Below are 13,124 nucleotides of genomic sequence, written 5' to 3' on the forward strand. Positions count from 1 at the left end.
ATGAAATGTTTATTTCTGCCGGATTAGTTATGACCATTTTTTTAAATATATTTTCCTGTTTAATGGTTGTTTTTATCCTCATCATTATATAAAATCTTCTACATTTCGAGCCTGTGTTGTTCAAGATTGGCTATAGCTTACAGTTTATTTACAGTTTTTACCGTCTGCGAGTCACATTGAAGGCGAAGACAGTTGTATCTGGGAGCCCCTTCTTTTTGGTCGTTCCCTCAATGCTGAGGATCGTGACTGTATGTCAATCTTCTCCACTCGGTCCGGTTCTGCGCCATATGTAACGCTCCCCATATCTGGGAGCTCCTAGATCCATTCATCTCTTGGTTAGAAATACTAAAAACCTAGAGTTGGTTTCTCTGATATGTAGGTATGATGTTAAAGTACGAAGCAGTTAATATTTGAGACCGTGGAGGTCTTACACCTTAAAGATGAAATTAAGGTTCAAGACACCTCAATTTCAATATTTAAAATTAATGCAGTTAGAGAGGATATTGAGTCATTATCGAATTTTAATTTCGCTGGTTTAAGGGAGGTCGTACTTGCACTCATAAAACGCAGCGGTCTAGGTAAAATCGTTATGCAGTAGGGTCTTTGAAGAAATCGCAAACCCTTCCATACTTTAAAAATTACTCTTGCGACATTTGGTAGTCTGCCTATATAAGTTGGAATAACTTACGATTTAGCTATGATATATAGATAAAAACAGTTTTGCCGGAGAAACAGGCAGAATGATGATAAGGACCTGTGCGTGCTTACAGTACTCTCTACCACAAAATTACAGCATAAGATATAAGGGGAGAGTTGGCGAAAATATTGGAAAATATTAAAACGAGTCTTTTAAAGTATTATATATTGCTTTTACAAGAACACAAAACGTCGACTAAATAGCTTAGAGTCTAATTACCAAATAAACAGTGTTAGCTAATTTCATCAATTTCGTTCAACGTGTCTAAACATTCGCGTACAAAATCACAGTCCAATTCTTTTAAGCACTGAAGAGCTTCTTTACATCCAAATGTATTTGCCACTTCTTTGGGAGTTTCGTCTCTGTGGTTCGTCAAACTTAAATCTGCTCCTAAATTTAATAATAGCTTTATTAATTTACAATTATTGCTCATGGCTGCGAAATGAAGTGCTTGTCGTCTGCCTGGTGCTTCAGGGTCGTTCACCAAGGCGCCTTTTTCAATCATTAATCTTATTATTTTCTCATCTTCTTCTGATGGTTCACACATCATTAAAAATTCTGAAAGTAATAGTGACGAGCTGTTAGCCACCATGACTCGTTTTTTTGTCCCATGTGTGAATACCACCCATCCACCCTCTGATGGTGAGTCTGACCGTCCGCCTCTCAAGGACGTCAGCAATGCCAAGGGCAGAGTGAAACCGCTGTATGCTGCTGCAAACCTCTCTGCAAGCCTCGTTTGAAGAAGTATATGTCATATGGCTTGTAAAATACCGTGGAGGGGAGTTCATTTCAATGATAAACGATATGTGGCATAAAAGATCTCTGGAGATGCACTGTGGATGAGCGCTGTGGTTCTAGGTAGTATGGATGAACTGTTTTGGTGGCGGTGGCGGTGGCGGGAAAATGTGTGAATACGGTCCACGAAGGGTTCGCGATTTCCATGGAAGTCCGCAAAGTCCAGTCCTACTAGAGCCTCTGCCCGCTTCGGATGAACATATTGGAACCTAAAGAGTGGTATATCAATGCGGCCGGAAACAGTCAGGTGGAAGGAGTCATTCCTGAGTCCGATGATAAGAAAATTATCTCTGGAAATAGAATATAGATGTAGTGGCACTTCGATCATCTCTTCTACGACGCTCTGTCAATACAGTAAAACACTTGCTTTCAGTGCCCAAGTAGCCACAAAATTCGTCATTAAAAGGCGAACGGATAAACAGACTTGTACACTTATTGTACAGTCTAGATACCAATTGGTATGAAATCACTATCACCTTAACTTTCCATCTGGTTTTGCTAAGTATCAAACTATAGTCGACATAATAAACTTTAATACTAACGAAGAAAAAGTCCTGTATCTGTAGGGTCGACTCTTGGTAGTATTTTTGCACCATGATCAAACAGCAGCATCGCAATTTTCAAAGACGGACTAGAAAAAATTAAAATTGAAATCGCATCTACATATTGTTGTTTTTTGTGCTAATGTTTTCTTTCAATTTGTTTTACCTTTTCATAAGGCTAAGCGAAAGGGGCGTCATCCCAACGTTATCCTTATGATTAGGATTTACGCCAGCGTCTAAAAGTAAAGTAATCGCATGTTCGTTGTCAGAACACACAGCCAAATGAAGCGCATTTCTTCCAAGATGATCCATTTGCTGAATGTTTCGCCTTGCCTTAAATAAAATACAATCTGTGTATCTACTCATATAAGAATGAATAATATGGTTTTCATTGCAGTAATGCTTAACATTGTGTAACACTACGCGATATTGCAGAAACTTGATAAGATCATTGTTTGTAGGTACGTACTTTATATATTTATCCAGTAATATATCATCACCAAGCTCTGCAGCGATTAAAAACTCATTATCTCTATGTAGGAATTCTAGAGCTATTCTTAATTTCATATCCAATTCACTGCGTAATAAGGAATCTGCTGCTTGTGTTGGAGACTTTTGCGACGCTTGCGAAATGGTGGGTGATGAAAAAACACCAGATAAGCTCATTGAAGCTTCTGTGTAGATACATAAATATATATAAATCATGCATCATAATGGATTTTATTAACAATTCATAGTGGTTAAATTATGATAAGCAACTTTTCTTGATAAGTCAATGCAAGCATGCATGGATATTAAGTCAATTTATAATAAGTGAACGGTTCATTCTATTCCATCGGTTATTTTTCATTTTAGCCCATACAAGACTAAGGCTCTGCTTGGCAAACTGCTACTTTTTCGCTACAAAGAATATTGTTTTGTACGATACATTCATAGCACAATTATGGTAAGGTACAGTGTAGTGGATAGAAGTTTTTTAACATGACCCTCGGAGAAAAATAGGCCCAACAAAAGTTATCTCCCCTTTTGCATTAAATTTCTGAAAAATTACCAGGTAAGCAACAAAAGGTGGAAAATAAAGTATAGCGTACGTATGCATAGAAATAAACAGAACATCAAAACATGTATTTATTAATTTAAAAAAATGAACATAAACTTTTATGACATGAATAAAAAGAGCTACATACTCGACACAATCTATTATAATAATTTTGGGATTAATTGTTTTAGATATTATCTCATTGATGTCCTACTTACCTACTACTACTACCTAACATTTTATTTTTATTTAAAATTAGTTTTATAATTTTCGAAATTTAATTCATTTTTAATTCGTTCTCACAAACGAGTTTCTGCAATTTACTTTCGCAATGCTTTGAAACACCGTAGATTTAATATTTTCCTTAATTCAGTATGTACCTGATAAGATCAAGATTTCTTGATTGTCATTGAGAGAAGAGTTTTCTTTTATTTCATTTTTATTGAACATTTCGTTGGTCGAAAATCCGTTTTCTAGCGACGATTCTGCAAGTTGATCCTTTTTTATAAATACAGCAGCTCTAGATTGTGCTTTCTTTTGGGCGGGGTGATCGATGGTAGCTTTGTTTGGTTACATACCTATGGTTAGTTTTTCCAGCTTATCAACGAAATTTTCATAATTATTATCGATTATCATATTTTTAGAATCCACTGGAATGAATTTAGGACTATGGATTATATTTTCCCAAGGACAAAAATCAATCTCCCATGTATTTTCACTAGAAACAACAGATTGGCAATTATTTGTTCAATATATCAGAACAGCGTACGTTCATCTGTTGGACTCTTATTGTCCCGAGATATTGATTCCCGATTTATACAAATTCCTATAGAGATTGAGCGCGATTAATATTCATTTGTTGTATTACGAAAATATCTTTTATGAATTTGTACCTGCTATATGTGACTGTTAATAATTCACGTTCAGCTTGTAATATTTTTTGAGTGTGCATCAAATCAGTGATATGTTTTGGTAATAATTGACCAGAGTAAACGTAACTAGCCAAAGAAATAATTAAATCTTTGGTTAGGCGAGTCACAAATATTTTACCGTAATTTAGAAACCAAAGAAATGTTTTGTACTTTGTCTTTAAGTCTGTATCTTCTTCCAAGCTCTGGGATTCCAGAAGGTAGCTATTTCGCAACGAAATATCTTTGTCTATTATTTTCTGGCTGTCATTCATATTATTACTTACATTTAAACTTAAGATGTAAAATTAATACCAAATTGTACAAATCAACTGAGGAAACAATGTTACAATTCTGACATATACAGAAACTGACGCATTAAATTCATTTAATTTTTTAATAAATTCCTAATCGTGAAAACCAGTAAGTGCTGAGGTCCTACAAAAGAAAAAAAAAAACGGGAATCTTCTAGAAACACCCTAGCCTATTTACTAAAATTTAACAATTTCTCTAAAATTTTACTATTTTAGTTCTATTTTCATATTCTGTCTGTGAGTACGTAAGCCGAATATTATTTCGTAGGAGAATTAAAGTTGTTTGTTGGATATTAAAGAGTTTATGTTAAAGTTGGAATCATTGCAACTCGTAAGACGAGGATTCTTATTTTTTTGGAGATTCACTTAATAATATGTTGGAGAGGACAATATTTTACATACAAGTGATTCAATGTTAATTTATCTAATGATTATTTTATGTCAGAAAATTAATTTGAAAATTAATTTGAAAATGTTAAATGCAACCCCATTCAAAATATGTTAAGCCGATAACTACGGATTGGTCGGAGAAGCTCCACATATTTTGAGTAACTATGTAGTATATAATAATGACTATTTTGGGAAACTATTCCAATTAATTGAATGTAGGTATTCTTAGGTAGAGGAACGTATATTTGAAAGCAATATGTGGCAAACCAGTTTTCCGGTTTTCCAATTGGGACTTCAAAAGCAAACTACAAATATTAAGACAGATAATACTAAATTTAATATAGCAAGTTTACCATAATATACACATACATTAACAAGATATTAAAATCAGAAGTTACACTTCGTCGTAAAACTAGATATTCGAAAAGATTAAAGAAATACTTTGAATTTATTGTTATGTGATATTAATGTGTATTCAGATATATAGACATCTAAATTTGTAAATGATGAAGTGATGAATATGTAACATAAAAAGCTCTTTTGCGCGCAATAAATGTAAATTAAGGATAAATAGTAACTAGAAAGGCTTTTTTTTTAGATATTAACTACTATTTTTTTTCTATTTAGGCCATTAAAAATACGTTGTCTATTGTAAATTTAAACCATATATTAGTAACTGTAAATATTTTAATATGCTATTTAACTATGACTAAATGGTTAGGTATCCGCTACAGACTGCGAATTAAATGCACGACAATCTCTCTCCCATACTAAACGCTCTTCTACACGTTCACGCGAAAATTACACGCCCGTGGATTACCTTATCATTCTAGTTTTATGCAATGATAGGCATATTGAAGTATTCTTTATATAGTATTGAGACAGGGCATGCACAGGCAGTTCCGTATGAACGCAAGATCTGGAGAGATCGTTTAAAGTATCAGTCGCCGGTACACTGGAATATCTTGTTCCTGTACTCGTGGTGCAGAGCGGAGTAGCTCAGCAAGGGTGTACAAGTCGTCGCGCGGGCGGTAGTTGTTCTGGTGCATCATGTTGTCCGAACGCTTTTTGGCCACCATGAATCGTTTCATCTTGTTAGCGTATTGCCTCTTGCGACGGGCTTCCTCGTACCTCTGCGCCAACTCATTCGGTCCGACTTGATACAGGTCAGGATAGCCACGTGCAAGCGCCATTCGATTTTGTTCGGAGAAGTAGGAGTGATGCGGGTAGTCGCGATCATGCGGCCCGATAACGACGGGCTCGTTGTACCACAAATCGCCATTTTCATCAACCTCAGGTTGTTCCTCATCTGGATTTACACGACCGTAATATCTATCGGCGGCGAATTGGTTTGCATACTCTTGCTTTCGGCGTTCCTGAGCTTCCCAAAGATTCAACAGAGCTCGCACGTCAGCGGCGCTCAAACCCGAGTCTCGTTTGCGTCGTTCTGAAATCGGCCTGTGGAAATAAGAACGATAAATTTAGTTTGGAGTATTCCTTTACCATGCCTCCTTAGTCATGTTTTGTGTTTAATTAAGACCTAAAGTTCTTCTTATTTCCACCGGAATTTTTTGTGGCGGTCTTGGCAGAAGCAGCAGCTCCGCCCACCTTAGTACCGCTGCCACGCTTACGGCGTTGAGCTTCATGTTGAGTCATTAAATCGATTGGTGACAGAGCGGCTTGATCTTCTGGCCTAAAAATATAATGTGAGTTAGACTTATTTTTGGACACTGTGTACTCATTTTTACACGTACATCTGGCTCCGAAACGGTACTTACTTGAGGTTTTTCTTGCCCGATCCAGATTTCGTAACGACTTTAGTGGCAGCACCGGCCCCGCCTACTTTTGTGCCGCTTCCTCTCTTACGTCGTTGTAAGTCGAATGCAGAAGCGAGTCCTTCCATTGCCGGTGGTTCGCCATAAAGTTCAGGCCTCATGATAAGATTATCGAGTTCTCCATTGGACTGTGGTGAGTCGAAGCGTTGTTCAACCGTTTGGTCATAGCTATCTTGATTTCCTGCAATATAGCCGAAACATTTTTTTTATTGCCCTTGTAGGCAGGTAGGCCGTATGCTCATACGGCCCACCTGATGATGAGTGGTTACCGTCGCCCATGGACTTCAGCAATGCCAGGGGCAGAGCCAAGCCGCTGCCTACCGAATTACACTGAATTACACTGAAATCTGTAGTTTAATCTTCTTAATCTGTTAGATTCAAATTGAATTAACTTATTAATCGAATATTTTCGCTTTCATTAATTTTATTGTACAATACCTTCTTCGCTGAGGGCAAGCGGGTAAGGTTCCAAGTCGTTTTTGTCACTCTTGTTCAAGAAGAGAGATCGGTTATCATCTTTTGTTTGATCCCAATTTTCTGGCAGTTCACTGATGGTACTGCCATCTGAATGTAAGGTTGTATTAAAAAATAGAATTTCTAGTTTATCAAAATATGAAAAAAAATACTGGTGGTGAAATAACAGGTACTGATGGTACGGCCTATTATAAGTCTATACGGGTACCTGCATATTTCTGCTGCAAATCAGTCATCAGTTGGTGGCACACACATTATGTCTATGGATTTCGGTAATCACTTAAGAATCATCTTGCCTGTGGTGAGCTCATCCACCCGTCTACGCAATAAAAAAAACCTGAATAAAATTAGTAAATCCATTTAAATTTATGTACATTGTAATTAAAAGTTACAGGCATTTTCTCCAAAAGTACTAGTCAACACGTAGGAATCAAGTTATATGTGCCTGCAATATGACTAGAAACTAGTCATAGGTATCCATGTCAAACCGTATTGTTTGCATTGTATTAAATTGCACCTTTAAATTTTTTAATACGCATGCGTAGTTTGCATTCGTGGGGCGAGTCCTTGTTGCTAGGCCCTAGCAATGGCATTGCAAGGTGAGACCAAAGACAGACGTTATACGTTTTCCGAATAAATCAATGCATTTGCCCAATCTATTTATAAGTCATTGTGTAAAATATCAGAGTTGATGGCCGGTAAAAGTACTAACTACGCAGCGACATATCGGCGCAGACCGGGCTCGGGACACCTGTTGCTAAATATAGAACGACCCACCCCCCACCCGTGATCGATACGGCAACACAACAATACAATCATAACACCCCAGGCAACAGCCTTCAAACGAATATGCAGCGGCAATATATAACGTTTTTTTTAAGTCCTTAAAGGCGGTAAGTTGCTTCAATAGGTACCTACCTACCTGCGTATAAGTTTGATGACTAGGACTAATAATAGATTTTTCCGATATTCAAATTTTAATTCACTGTTTCACGAATTACACACAATTATATCGCTATTCTGCCTTCTGAGTACCATCAAAGTATAACTATTACCACCACTACATAAATTGGTTAATCTATTTCCATAATGAAGAGCATTCAGCTCTTAGTGGATATTAAGAGTATATCCCAACTGCTATTCGATGTAAGTAAATCTGATATTAAATGAAAAAATAAGAATGAATCAATATGTGCATTAAAAGACAGGTCTTACCTTTGTTGTTCGAAGGCGTCGGCACTGCGCTGACAGCAAGGACCGCTGTTATAGCGGTTAGGGAAAATAATAACATAGTCACGGTCGGTCAGAATAGTCGATGGACAGTAAAATAAAATGAATAAATCTCTTAAAATGTGGTCTCAGGAGGTACACCGGATGCGTTTGTGATGTGGCCGCACGCAGGGAGCAAGTGACGTTTAGCGGAGTCCAAGCTGGAGAGAAAACCCATCGCTTGTGTCGATAATTTTGCGACATGCGCAGTGTACAACACAGTGGCGAACTTGTCGAAATATATCATATGGCTAAAACTATTGCATTAAAAAATTCTATGAACTGTTTGATCAATAACAAAATGCTTCACAATCACATAATGTTGTTTTAGTTATCGCCAGTAAAATTCAAGAAAAGCACTTGTCTTATTGTAGCCATTTGCTTGGTCCAATTATTCAATAAAAAATCCAGAGGGGATCTAAATTGCTCAGAAATACAAAGGTCGATCTCATCGCATTTGCATAAATCGTTTAAAAAGTATGAACAATTCGACTATTAAGTATTTTTCTTTTGCTATTGTAGGCATACGAGCATAAAATGTAGGTACCTGATGGCAAGGGGTCACCGTCCCTTAAGGAAGTTGGCAACGGCAAGTGGTTACTACCAAGCTACTACTACTTCATATGTTATTCTGCTACAATTTCATATATATCTACTACTACATATAGCTGTTATATAATGCAATTTAATTTTCGACCTCATGACTCAAAATGAGCAGCGGCTTCATATAATGCTTATGTCCTCCAGGAGGGCCGTGTAGCATTTTGAATATGGTTTTTATTAATACCTCAAATTTAATTATGAAAAATTAATAAAAAAGATTATGTAATCTTGCTTCGTTCCTGCACTGCTGACGTCTGTTGCTCGAAAACGAAACAAGCCCTTAATAAAATAAGACTTATTGAGTGGAAAATGAGTCGAGACGGGAGTGGCGTCGGTACTTATTAATTACATTACATTAAACATTTTCCAGCTATCTGCTTTCTCGGATTGAGCGGCTGTTTCCAAGCCTTTAATTTATTTGTTTAGCAATAACCACCCACGTTGATTACCTAAAAATAGCATCATCAACGGCACGATAAGCGACATTTCTGTTAGAAAATTGTGGTGTTGGTTGGTTTTATGGTATTTGTGAATCCAATTGGACTAGACTTCGCAGATTGCCGGTTGTTTGATGTATCTAATCGATGATTCGCACGAAATAGAGCCGGGAAATCATTCCATTTAACAATTAAAGAAATATAATAAAAAATGTAACTGATAAGATTGGTGCTTCAAATATCGCGAAAAGTGCCTCCGTGCTATCCCTCTTTGATTTTGATGCCTAAGGTCACTGGATAGTGGAGGAGACGTACGAGTTATGACTGCGCCTGTTCTGAAGAATTATGTTGTATTAAACTAGAAACAATCCTGTGCATCAAAACAGGAAGACAGCTGATGCTCCCATATGTAAAAAACTTATAGAAACATTTAGTTGTACTGACGTTATTCATTCACGCAGTCTAACATGCATCACATACCTAATGTATTAAGCTCGCAGGCGTCCTCGAAGTGTTTTTACTTTAGTTTTGGGTACATAATATTATTTTTTAAATGATAGTCATTTGCGTATCCTTACCCTACGTTTTAATGCATAGATTATTCTTTTAATAGGTTCTAGAATGGTGACGTTTCACATCTTTCACGGAGATGTAAATGAACTGGGTTTTTTTTCTACCTATTCTAAGGAGCTTCAAGGGTTATACTAACTTCACCGAATGTGTAGGCGAGTTCGCGGGGCTCAGTCCGAGCGTCTTTGCAAACATCTGCCCTAGCAAGTGTAGTGCTTCGCTGAATCTACCACCAGATCGGAATCGCAAACAACTCAGAAGATCGAGCAAAAAACTCCGTGGGTTGCGAACAGCCACAATAGTACCTATATTACATCATAAAATTACTTTCTTAATATCCGGTGTATTTTAATCTCCTTGTATACTTCTTTTAAGATTTAAAATTCGTTAACAAATCTATTTTATTTTATTTTATTTTTACGTGTTAGTCAGACTGTACGTCCGTGACTGGAAATACACAATAGGACATTTAACAAGGCCCATCTTCTCGTTCAGTCACTTTACCAACACAAAAGACTTAATGGAACGTTCTGGGTTCCAACGCAACGAGCTAAGATGCTACCTAGGTATAGGACAGCTCGGTCATATTTTATGGTTTCCTTTCATTTTGCCAATCATTCCTGGGCTATTAACTTGCACGGACGTACATACATACAATTTAAACTGAAATAAATAAATAAAAACGTCTAGTTTAAGCTATGTATATAAAACTATCCACCAAAACCAAATCAAAAGTATTTAATATTTTTCAAATCTATTTTTGAACACTACTATAGTAACTTACCTATAGCATAAAAAAGTTATCGTATTAAAATGAAAGCAGCATGCTATGAAATAATGCTATGCAATATCTTAGCTTAAGAACTAAAGGAAATTTTCTACTGCAAGTTATTTATTGTATTAAATGTGTTTTATCTATTCTTCTTATCCTTTATTGGATTGCATTTGTTTATTTTCGAACATCATACCTATTATTTATTTATTAAAGTATTTTAACCAATTTCAAAGGGTTTTCTAATCCCGAATGTATTTCGGTAATCATAGGTAAAGTTAAAGATTATCATGAGGTAAGTTATCAGTCAAGAGCATAATGAAATTAACACGTATTAATCTACTTCGAAGAATGCACACGGAGTTAATTAATATTAGTAGTGATAGGAATGGATATATATTATATTGAAAACTAAAAAAATCCTCCCTATGAACTCTCCATTCTTACAAATCTGTGCGTGGTTGTTAACATTTCATACACGCACAAAGATATTATTGTAATGAGCGAGAAAAATTCTTCTAATGACTCTAGTTTATCCAGGAAGTTAGGGTCTGAGATCGCTAGCTTGTTGGATTCAGTCTCCAATTGATGTGTGTTAATTAAACTTTACTTCGAAAGTAAGTAACGTTGTTGCTGTACCGCTTATCAATTCATCGAAGGCAGGTTGCCTTCACAGAGAAGGGCAACCCACAGACACAGCCCACTGAGTTTCTCGCCGGACCACTCAATAAGTCGCGTTTTCAAGCCGTTGGTAGATTCTGCGAAGCATTGCTCTTGCTACTGCTAGGGCTAGTGTTAGCAACACTTCCGGTTTGAGCCCCGTGAGCTCACCTACACGTTAGGGTGAAGCTTAAGTAGTCTCTCAAGGCTATCAGCATAGGTGGAAAAAAAAAAGAAAAAAAGAAGAGAAGGGCCTGTTTTGTTCATAGCCTGGTGTGGCAATTATTTCCAGAAATATCCCTTCAAGCTGCCTAAATCACTAGGATTCTTTGGGTTGTTATTTCGAGGGTTATTTAGTATCGTCATGTATAAGGTAATGTTGTCATCTAAAATGTTAAGTGCTCAAAGGAGCGATACGATATTTCGTCTTGTCATTGGTAAACGCTTTACAAATGACATGGCCGGTCTCGTGTGAAACACGGTTTACGGTTCAGAGCCGAAACTCTCTTGTTACCAAAAGAGGTCCGTATTGCAGTAAAAAAAAATATGTACATTATATTGATTCAATTGATTGTTTCGAACTCCATCGGTTTACGAAGAATGTGGTGAAAGAATCTTTTTTTTTAAGAGGATCCCGTCATCCGCTTTTTTCCCATCATAACACTGGCCGAAGCAAGATTTACCCTTACTACTCCGAACAACTGCGTTTCTAGAGATCATTTTTGTTACATATCATCCGGTTCCGAAATGTCTTTTTCAAATGAAGTCTGAAATTGATCCTCAGGAGTGGGCATCGGTTTCACAATGTATCTGTCCTTCAGCAATATACTGATATACTTCAGCGACGGCGACTGCTTACCATAAACCGGGCCGGATTCTAAAGCTCTGTTGGGAATGTTTCTTATAGGCTTGGAAAGATGTGAATGATTGAAGTCCTCGGCCTCATGTAACCAAATGTAAGGAAAAATAGGAAGGAAAAAATGGTTTAAGTCATCAACTTAACACCAACTCATAAGTGGAAGGCTTTTTGCAAACTTTCAAGTTCCGGAAACTTACGGTTTACGAGATATAATGTTTTAAAGTTTCCATACAAATTGGAAAATCGTCAAGGTAGACGTTTCACGTTCCATTCACGGTAGAGGTGCATTTTATTCCATTTGTTTATCCAAATATACGTTATTATTTTAATATATTCACATATTACATTCGGTTTAATTAATGTACATAGTAATTGTTACTGTATTATGTAATTAAATAGACTTTTTACACAAAAAATAACGAATTTTGGTTTCCACTGTATACGGAACGTGAAATGACGGTATTTTTTTATAGCGTCTCCATAATTGTAGGTAATAAAATATCGTTATAAATTAGAATAAATATAACTTTAATGAACTTGCTCGTGTTTTATTCTCATTATAGGTATGAATATTGGAAAAATATCCAAAACCGAATCAGAGTACTACGTGGTCTTGCCTGTCCTACCCCTAGAATGTATAGTATAAAAAAGCAGAGACGCGGAATGAGGTGGAACGGCTGAGGTTAGTCCATTGGACCTTTAAGCCTAAGCTGCGGAGCGGAGCATGAGTGACAGTGCTTCGGCACGCAAGGGTGCAAGGGCTGCTCTTCCCACAGCGCCAGAGATAATGCGAATTCATACTGGAGGAGGAGAGGGAAGCTCCCTCTGAGTTTAACTAAATAGTGCTATTCTAACCTAACATTAACCATGGATATCTCCATAACTATAGGGTTCTGCGGGTTGGGGATGGTGGTAAAACATTACATTCAGGCAGCGGCTCGGCTCTGCCGACATTTTTGA

At 36.9% G+C, this 13,124-nt stretch overlaps 3 protein-coding genes across 4 annotated transcripts in view; 1 reads left to right on the forward strand and 2 right to left on the reverse strand.

Annotated features, from left to right (window-relative positions):
- Window positions 1-13,124, forward strand: part of RunxB (RUNX family transcription factor Runt related B) — an 89,766-nt gene that overhangs the window by 10,455 nt on the left and 66,187 nt on the right. The window lies entirely within an intron of this gene.
- Window positions 504-4,929, reverse strand: LOC114242539 (uncharacterized). Its single transcript, XM_089738762.1, has 6 exons — window positions 3,901-4,929; window positions 3,652-3,791; window positions 3,454-3,558; window positions 2,201-2,717; window positions 2,035-2,123; window positions 504-1,255 (listed from the first exon to the last, which is right to left on the reverse strand). The coding sequence occupies exons 1-6, from the start codon at window positions 4,254-4,256 to the stop codon at window positions 930-932; spliced, it is 1,533 nt and encodes a 510-aa protein (XP_089594888.1). The 5' UTR covers window positions 4,257-4,929; the 3' UTR covers window positions 504-929.
- On the reverse strand, window positions 5,000-8,444 carry K5 (putative neuropeptide precursor protein). Of its 2 annotated transcripts, XM_028171647.2 has the most exons (5): window positions 8,210-8,441; window positions 6,959-7,084; window positions 6,464-6,701; window positions 6,226-6,378; window positions 5,000-6,143 (listed from the first exon to the last, which is right to left on the reverse strand). In XM_028171647.2, the coding sequence occupies exons 1-5, from the start codon at window positions 8,283-8,285 to the stop codon at window positions 5,618-5,620; spliced, it is 1,119 nt and encodes a 372-aa protein (XP_028027448.2). In that variant the 5' UTR covers window positions 8,286-8,441; the 3' UTR covers window positions 5,000-5,617. The 2 variants fall into 2 exon arrangements, with proteins under 2 accessions (XP_028027448.2, XP_089596207.1); XM_089740081.1 differs by lacking the exon at window positions 6,959-7,084 and having other exon boundaries at window positions 8,210-8,444.

The sequence above is a fragment of the Bombyx mandarina genome, chromosome 03, assembly GCF_030267445.1.
Source record: "Bombyx mandarina strain Sakado chromosome 03, ASM3026744v2".
Lineage (NCBI taxonomy): Eukaryota > Metazoa > Arthropoda > Insecta > Lepidoptera > Bombycidae > Bombyx > Bombyx mandarina.

What these genes read in the sequence shown, in the direction of transcription:
- LOC114242539 (XM_089738762.1), bottom strand. Translation starts at nt 4,256, where the DNA reads ATGAATGACAGCCAGAAAATAATAGACAAAGATATTTCGTTGCGAAAT. An exon ending in AATCGCGCTCAATCTCTATA is followed by an intron (nt 3,792 to 3,900) that starts GGAATTTGTATA and finishes TGTTGTTTCTAG; the next exon opens with TGAAAATACATGGGAGATTG. An exon ending in AGATACAGGACTTTTTCTTC is followed by an intron (nt 1,256 to 2,034) that starts GTTAGTATTAAA and finishes TATTACTTTCAG; the next exon opens with AATTTTTAATGATGTGTGAA.
- K5 (XM_028171647.2), bottom strand. Translation starts at nt 8,285, where the DNA reads ATGTTATTATTTTCCCTAACCGCTATAACAGCGGTCCTTGCTGTCAGC. An exon ending in GACGCCTTCGAACAACAAAG is followed by an intron (nt 7,085 to 8,209) that starts GTAAGACCTGTC and finishes CCTTACATTCAG; the next exon opens with ATGGCAGTACCATCAGTGAA. An exon ending in GGAAATAAGAAGAACTTTAG is followed by an intron (nt 6,144 to 6,225) that starts GTCTTAATTAAA and finishes TTATTTCCACAG; the next exon opens with GCCGATTTCAGAACGACGCA.